Source organism: Dipodomys ordii, unplaced genomic scaffold (genome assembly GCF_000151885.1).
Source record: "Dipodomys ordii isolate 6190 unplaced genomic scaffold, Dord_2.0 Scaffold13, whole genome shotgun sequence".
Taxonomy (NCBI): domain Eukaryota; kingdom Metazoa; phylum Chordata; class Mammalia; order Rodentia; family Heteromyidae; genus Dipodomys; species Dipodomys ordii.
Genome location: NW_012267229.1, coordinates 17,080,889 through 17,089,207, shown reverse-complemented (window position 1 = coordinate 17,089,207; position 8,319 = coordinate 17,080,889). Strand labels below are relative to the sequence as shown.

General features: G+C 47.1%; 1 protein-coding gene across 3 annotated transcripts in view; it reads left to right on the top strand.

Moving 5' to 3' along the window:
• The first annotated feature begins 5,824 nt into the window (after positions 1 to 5,824).
• The window catches only part of Dsn1 (DSN1, MIS12 kinetochore complex component), a 16,441-nt gene continuing 13,946 nt past the window's right edge, over positions 5,825 to 8,319 (top strand). The window contains exons 1-3 of one of the 3 annotated variants that reach the window (XM_013011118.1): positions 5,825 to 5,902; positions 7,246 to 7,293; positions 7,803 to 7,907. In XM_013011118.1, the coding sequence (XP_012866572.1) occupies positions 7,260 to 7,293; positions 7,803 to 7,907 (139 nt within the window). In that variant the 5' untranslated portion in view covers positions 5,825 to 5,902; positions 7,246 to 7,259. Of the gene's footprint in view, positions 5,903 to 7,245; positions 7,294 to 7,589; positions 7,908 to 8,319 lie in introns of all 3 variants that reach the window. The other 2 variants (XM_013011116.1, XM_013011119.1) reach the window with 2 other exon arrangements.

Sequence of the window (8,319 nt, the reverse complement as noted above, 5' to 3'; positions counted from 1 at the left end):
TCTGTCTTCTCTGTCCACAGCCTCCCAGAAGCTGCCCCAGCACTTTTACTGGGGGAGTGTGTGGTGAATATGGTCTTTGGCTCTCTCCTTTGAATGACCTGTGCCCTGCCCAGCCATGCACAGCAGTATCAAGCAGGCGCAGGTTGGCTTAACTTCTCCACTCTGGTCCTCCATCCCCCTGCCATCCATCCTTTCTCTTCTCTCTTGTGCTTCATCATCTATAGAATAGTTCATCCTGTCAGAACCTGTAGCTCATCCTCCTGAATCAAGTTTGCAGAATCCACAGGCCTAAAGTCCAAAAGAGATAAAATGTGATGCTTCGGTCCCTGCTTGGGCCTCCACTTCCTATCCTGTCCACACCTAACCCCATCCTCCTAGAATCCTCCTCTTCCTTTCTCTATCTCATCGGTCCTGCTTCCTCCCACCTTTCTGCCCTCCACCATCTGACCCCAAGGAAAAGAGCCTTAGTGTACTCTGAAAGGGCTCAGGCAGCTAGGACCTGTTACCTTGTCACACTCCATTCTGAAGCCACCCGAACCACTCTAATGAAGAGAGACCTCAGCCAGCAGTCTGTGGGCCAATCTCTGAATTTCTTGGGCCCTCCCCGTAGTTTTATGATCTTCTGCTAAGCACCAGGAGTCTCTGAGCACCTTTCATATCTTGGGGTCCTGCTTTCTCCACTGGGCCCCAGTATTCTGGTTCCTCTCAGCTCTGCCATTGATCTCTGTGCCTTAGTTTATTTCTCCGCACAGGGGGCTCATTTACCATAAAACCACTCCCAGAAGCTCTCTGAACCTTTTGGTGCCTCTAAGTCTGAGCTCAATCAACTGTAACTTTGCATAGGGACACCAGGTCCTGGGGGCATCATTCCAAACCAAAGGTTCTCAAACTGTGTTCCAACAAGACTTGTAGAATGCAGATTTTAGGCCAACCCCTAGACAAACTGGATTAGAAATGCCAGAGCAAAGCCCATCAAGGTCGTTTGAAAGAGATTCCAGGTCATTCCAAGATACACATTTGCCAACTACTGACCCAGTAGACAGTGCAGCCTAGAGAGGGCCTGGGGCTAGTTGTGGGCACCTTGTCTGGACTACTGAACTTGGACCCCTTCCCCATACAAAACCAAACGGAACTAACTCTGTGATGTCTCCTTTTCCCCAAAGCTGGGGGGTTATGAGACTTGCCCTTTCCTGCCTCTGGCTTAGTCCCAGCTCTGTTCACCTCCCCCACTAACTAGGTTTTACAAAAGTCTGGGTACCTGGTGTCAGCAGGCCAGAGGACAATGGAGGCAAAGAACCTGTTTATGCCTGGGCAAGCTCACTATAGCTACATGAGTTTCCAATAGAAAAGAAACCGAATTCCACTAGAAGAGAATCCAATGTCCCCAGCCCCTCCTCCTCTTCTTCCTCTTCCTCTTCCTCCTCTCCTTCCTCCTCCTCCTCCTCCTCCTCCTCCTTTTCTGCCCCTTCTCCCCTCCTCCTCTTCTTCTTAATCCCAGGGAGACCTTGTGGACAGTGCCAAAAATAGCTCCAACCCCAGCAACTGAAAAAGAGAACCAGAAATTATCTTTCCTCAGCATTCTGCTCCCTCCCATACTGTGCCAATTCCCCTTCTTGCTCAGCCTGGTCTCCTGGTGAGGGCCTTAGGGTATCCCTCAGAAGGGAAGGGACCAAGGGCATCCTTGGGCCAGCTGTCCACCTCTTCCTCTACTGTTCTCATTTCTTCCCAGGATGGATTGGGTGCTAGGAGGACCACAGTCCAATCTACCAGCTCTTCCCTGCCCTGTGTCTTATTTCAGACATGAGTAAAACTGTACAGTGTAAACTTACAAAGTGTTTTTAATGGTTGTAGATTGGAAATAAAGTATGTCATATGAACAGTGGTCATTGATTTTGTCTCTCTTGAGTTCTCTAGTAGGGATCCACCCCAGATTTGAAACCAGACTCTACCTCACTGGCAGTGCCTGGGAAGAGGCGGAGCAGGGGCCAAATGGCTGGTTAAAGTTATGGGAGGGACCATCAGGTGTTCTGGCTGCTGACTGCTGGGGACTCAGTGTCTCCCATGAAGTGTGTTATGGTCACCAAGAAACAAATGGCAGGATATTCAAGAGGGGAAAAAAAAAAGTTGGGCATGATGTGTATATCTGTAGTCCCAGCATGCAAGAATCTGGTGTAGGAGAATCACACATTCCAGGCCTAGGCTACATAATGACACACCATCTTAAAAAAACAAAAACCTAAGAAGGAGAAGAGGAGGAAAGGAAAGCAGAAGAACAAAAACTAAGTTTATGTCAGTGGCTCTGGATCCGGAATTCAGGAGCTGGATTGTTTGCACTTTTGGGGAGAGAGAGGAGGAGTCAATTTAGGGCTATTCTACTGAATGCTATATTAGATAAATGCTAGGCCACTTAACTATACTCCTGCCTGTGCTGCAGTTATTTGAATACCTGATAAGAGCTGGAAGATCCATTTGCAAAGTGGCAAGTCCATGTACTGGGCAAGTCTGTGCTGGCTGTTGGCAAGGGACCTCAGTTCCTCAAAGTGTGAAACTCCCCCTGTGTCCTTATAATATGGAAGTGAGCAAGTGATCTACGAGAAAGTGGAACAGGAAATCCTATCTTTTATGATTAAGCTTTAAAAGTCACACACTATCATTTCTATAATATCTTACCAGTTATACAAACCTTCATTTTTTTCCCATGTAGAAGGGAACTGCACAGACACAAGAACACTAGGAAACAAGTCATTAAGGGCCTGCCACATGTCACTTTTATAGATCTCTTTTTAACAGTCCGATCTGTGCCAGGCATCACGGAAACAATAGATGTGCCTAGAAAATAGGATATCAAATATCAACGGCAGGAGGGAGCCCAGGGGAATCAGGAAAGGCTTCTCAGAAAAAAAAAAAAAAAGGTGAGAGGGATGGTAGCAGATTGTAGAAAAGATAGATGAGGTGGTTCTGGAGAAAAAACAAACTAGAACTTGGTATAATGAGAGTGGAGCATAGCACAACTGGAAGAATGAAGGAAGTCTGACAGCAGCAGAACAGGGAATGATGAAAGAAGGCTGGGTCAGATCTCACTGACTTGTGAGGGAAGAGCTTCTCTGTCCTGTGGACAGGAGAGAGCCATGGGAGAATTCAAAGCAGGGAAAGAACACGGTCACAGGTTTACTAGGTCTGGATTTTATGAAGAAATATTCTTAGCATGCCCCTCGATGGCCAGCCCTAGCTGGGAGTACTGAGTTTTCTTGGGACTGTTTAAGAAGGGGCCAGGGAGCACTGTTCACAATAGCTAGGATATGGAAACAACCCAGATGCCCCACCACAGATGAATGGATCCAAAAATTGTGGTATCTATACACAATGGAATATTATGCAGCCATTAGAAATGACAAAATAATGGCATTTGCAGGGAAATGGATGGAGCTAGAAGGAATCATGTTGAGCGAGGTAAGCCAAGAGCGAAGAGACAAACGGTACATGGTCTCCCTGATAAGTGGATGATAAATCCAAAATGTTAGGTGATACGACAAAACTAACAGGACTTAAGAAACAAAGAACTCCTGCTCATCTGGTTGAACCACTACTAAATATCCCCACGCTGCTGATCACATGTATGGTGTATAACATGTGAACACTGTTATATATTACAGACTGTGATAGACAATTTGTTCCAGGAAAGTTAGAATGAACTTGTGACTTAGAAACTATGTAATCACTTAATCACAATCAAAAAAAAAAAAAAAAAAAAACTTCGGGGAAGGGGGGGGGGGGGGGGAGGGTAGGGGGAAAACAATGGAGGGGCTAACAATGTTCAAGAGGAAGTGTACTCATTACCTCACTCATGTAACTGTAACCCTCTGTATAGTATCTTTACAATAAAAAAAAAAAAAAAGGACACGGCAAAAAAAAAAAAAAAAAAAGAAGGGGCCAGGGGGCTGGGAAGGTGGTGCAGTGGTAGAGTGCTTGCTTTGCATGCATGAGGATTCCTCAGCACCACATAAGCAGAAAAAGCCTGAAGTGGGCTCTATAGTTCAAATGGTAGAGCTCTAGCCTTGAGCTGAAGAGCTGAGGGACAGCGCCCAGGCCCAGAATTCAGGCCGCACCACCTACAAAAAAAAAGAATGGGGCCAGGACCAGAAGGAACTGAGTATCTTTGAGCCCCAGGAAGTTACATTTAAGGAACCAAGAATAAATCTCTTCTTTTGGACTACTGCTGAAGCCAGCAGGCTGGAAAGTAGGGTGGAAATTTCAGAGAGGCAGATTTCTGCTTTTTACCAGAAAACTTTTCCAACCATAGCTGCTATGCAAGTAAGAAAGGCTAAATTAGGGCCAATGAGGCATGAGCCCCACAAACCAGGAGCTAAGAATAAACACTATAAGTAGGGAACTTCAAGTCTCTCACTCCCCCATTAGGCTACAGCAGCTGCCCATGCTCTTAACATTAATGATTTCCCCAGGGTTCTGGATAAGCAAGCCCTGAGAGAGTATCTCAAGAAAAACATCTGGCAAAACTTATCTTAGGAATCCTTATTAATGGAAAATATCTCCTGACAATGGGCTTTTAGACCCTAAATAAATACCTTTTAAAATAAAGCACCTGGTAGATTGTCAAGTATTCATCATCTATGCCAACTAAGGAGAGTTGGTCATTGGGATTCCCAACTTAACAGTTCTAAGAACATATACAATGCAGCTAGAGGAGGGTTGTCACACAAATGATTAACATGCCAGATGGTTGAAAGGAAGAAGACTGCACAGACAATCACGTATAACTCCTAGACTGACTGAAGCCTTAAATAGGCCTGACACAAAGAACTTGGCAACTTCTCATACTCCCACATCTCCAGCCTGTTGGGGGTGGGGGTTGCTTTTGTTTCTGCTTTTCTGTTTTGTTTACTTGCTTTGCTAAATAAAACTTCTATAAACTCAGCTAACTGGACTCATTCTTTAGTTCTTTGCCATATTACCGCTTGCATTGGGGCCGTGAAATATGGCAACCCATGTTGAGGTTCATGCTAAGAACTTCCTTGGCTTTGAACCAGTCCTGATGCACTGAGGAAGAAGCCTGCTTTGCTGATCCTTCTAGGCCAGCAAGGGGAAATGGAGCAGACAGATGGAGCTCCTGGGAAGAGTGATTGAAACACCTGGTTTCCAGCATGGGGCTACAGAGAAGGCCATGAGGTTTCTTTAGGTGAGGCTAAAAAATGGGGATATTTGCTAGGACTGAAAGGGGAAAACTTCCCAGGCAAAGGGCATGGCTTAAACCAAGAGACCCTCTGGGTGGCCAGAGGAGTTGTGAACAGTTTAGAGAGGCCAACCCCATAATAGAATTGGCAAGTTCTTGAATGTTGCCCTATATTGAAGGGGGCTGCTGAAGTGAAGTGGATAGGACGGGGGCAAACCGAGCTCAGAGCCCTAGTTCACCCTGTGAGGACTCTGGGTCCACATTAGGAGTTGAGATAAAGGGAGGAGGGACCATAGCTTAGCGGTGCAGGTAGGGCATCAAAGGGCTCTATAGTCCTTCCGCGGGTATTTGTCTGGGCCTCTGTTTCCTGATCATCGAAGCAGGGATCTGAGGCCTAGCAGACAGGGATCTGAGGCCTATCAGACGCAAAAGGACATCATAGCGGGGTGTGTCCATAAGAAGACTCCTGGGGTGGTAACACAGACACCGCTAGAGGGAAGCAAAGACGTGGAAGATGGGAGCTGGGCGGGCAAGAGCGGAAGCACGAGTGTACGCATGCGTCTTTCCAGGGCTTGGCGATATGAGCGCGCATGCCCGAGAGGCCGAGGACCGCGCATGCGTCATTGGTTGGCGGGAGTTTCGGAAGTGGTGGTGACGTAAACAGCGCACCTAGACGTACCGGAGAGGGGACGAAGTGGCGCCGGAGATCCAGAGGTGATCTGGGAGTGCAGAGCCTGTGGCCTTGCGTTTCAGGGATGGGGGTCTCCGGGCTGGACGGGCGTCACTCTGAGGTCCGGAAGTCGCCGGCCTCTCCCCGGATGTGGTCTAATGAACTCCCCCTAATTAGGCTCGCGGCCCGGCGGAGCACGGTGCTCTCGACGGTGGGCTTTAGGGGGGCCTCCAGGGTGCCTTCCGGATGGAAGCAGTTCTGAGGCGAGCTACGCCTCGGGCTCGGGCACACGTGGCGGCTAGACTCCAGAAAAGTTCTAAGAAAAGTAGCCGGGGACTGGGCCGAGGGCGGGGGGCGTCGCCACGGCCGAGCGCCTGCACCGGTGCCCTGGGCGGGCTCTCTCCAAGCCCGGGACCCTCCGATGGAGTGTGGAGTAGCGTCTCCAATTATGGCCCAGGTCCCGGCGGCGTATAAGCACACGGAAATGACTGCCTTCGCGGCTTGAGGCTGTGTAATAGTCATAAGGACCATGGGGATTTAGATCTTTGAAGGACTCATCGTTGCCCTGTGAACCTTTTCATAGTGTCCTCATCTATTCATTTTCTTTACTAGAAAGCTCTGGGCGGGAGAGCTAAGATGGAAGATGAAGAGCCACTTTACTTGTTTCCCTGCTCGTTTCCAAGTCAGTTGTTTGTGACAGATGCTGGGCATACAGCCTGGCTAGGGAGTCAGACATGTAAACCCATTGTACAACCAGCACTAGGGAGGTCAAGGGGGTGTGGCCCCCAAATCTGACAAAGACAAGTGATTTCCTATTTAAGCCACCATGGGAAGGAAAGATATGTTTCATAGGTGGGATGATATATGCATTCAGAAATTCACAAGTAGTACAGGAATACAAGTGTGAGGAAAGAGCAGGAATGGGTAGGCTGGGATTCGTTTATGACAAGGTGTTGAGTACACTTCAGAAAAATTTACTTCAGCTGTCTGTAGGAATGCATTGGGCTGGAGCAGTGTTAGATAATGGGGTGGACAGAGAGGGTAGAAATGAAGAGACCTGAACTCAGCTTGGAGTAGTAAGTGGGCAAGGAGGAAAGGTTTTAGAGGTACTTGATAAAATGGATAGGACTTTGGATCTGGAGAGTTAAGAATACAAAGTAAAGAGTAATCTCTTTTTCTAATGAAACTAGGAATGAGGTAGACACAATAATGGGAGGTAAGGTAAGGTATGTGTTTAGGGAGATAGAAGCATTTTTAGCAATAAGTTCTGTAAACATTCAGAATAAGAGACAGTGATTCTAGCTGGTAATTCTGTGGTAGAAATGGGTGAGGGCAATGGAAAGAGGCTCTGGTAGAGAGCAGATGAGCTCATTTTCTTTATTTTCAGAGTTCTCATCCAAGATGACTTCAGTGACCAAATCAGAGATCACAGAAGGTGAGTATGGTAGTGAAATTCAGTACCTTTTGCCTTGGGGTCAGGCTTCTGAGCTATAACAAAATCCTTTCCTGGCTCCAGGTAGATTTGAAATCACATATTCCAAATGTATGCTTCCTCACTATAACTGGTTCTTGGGGCATACAGTTTCTTCCTTTCATTTTTCTTGGGTCTTATTCCAGGCTGGCCCCAAACTCCTGGGCTTAGTTGGTCCTCTTGCCTCAGGTTTCACCTTTTTTCTCATACTTAGTTGTGGGTTTGATTTTGTATTTTGACTTTTCTATAACAAATGCTAGAAGAGGAATCAGAGACGGCTACTCATGATCATCCATTACCATCCAGTCTCAACCGTGTGGAAATGTTTACTAAATCATCTGCCTCCCTGGAGACGACTCAAGGCATTTCAAAGGGAAGAAGTCACCTTGGCTCTGGCCCTGAAAAGGGGGCAAGTTGTGATGTCTGCCACCAGGAAGGACTTCAGTTGAGGTCTTTTCATTTGTCCCCTCAAGAACAGTCTGTCCGTCATCAAGACAGAAGGCAATCCTGGCGACGAGCAAGTATGAAAGAAGTAAACCGGCGGAAGTCCCTACCTCCCTTTCACCAGGGCATTACAGGTGGGGTGCTGTGTACATTAGACAGTGAGGTTCCAGCTCCAATAAGAGTCAGAAAGGAATGGCAAAGTTAGCAAACTAGATGTCACTCTGTTATTCTGTAGCTCTTGTGACTTTGAAAAAATTGTCAGCTCTTTGAGCCTCAGTTTCCTCACCTGTAAGATGAAGCTAACACTACTTACATGTGGGTATGGTCTGCCTTTGTAAGTTCTGATACTGCACACCCAGTAAGTGCTCAATATTATTGCTATTTCATTGAAGTACTCAACCTCAGTTAGAATGATGAACAGTAGAGGGGGCTGGGGAGGTGGCTCGGTGGTAGAGCGCTTGCCTTGCATGCATGAGGCCCTGGGTTCAATTCCTCAGCACCACATAAGCAAAAAGAAAAAAGCCGGAAGTGGCGCTGTGGCTCAAG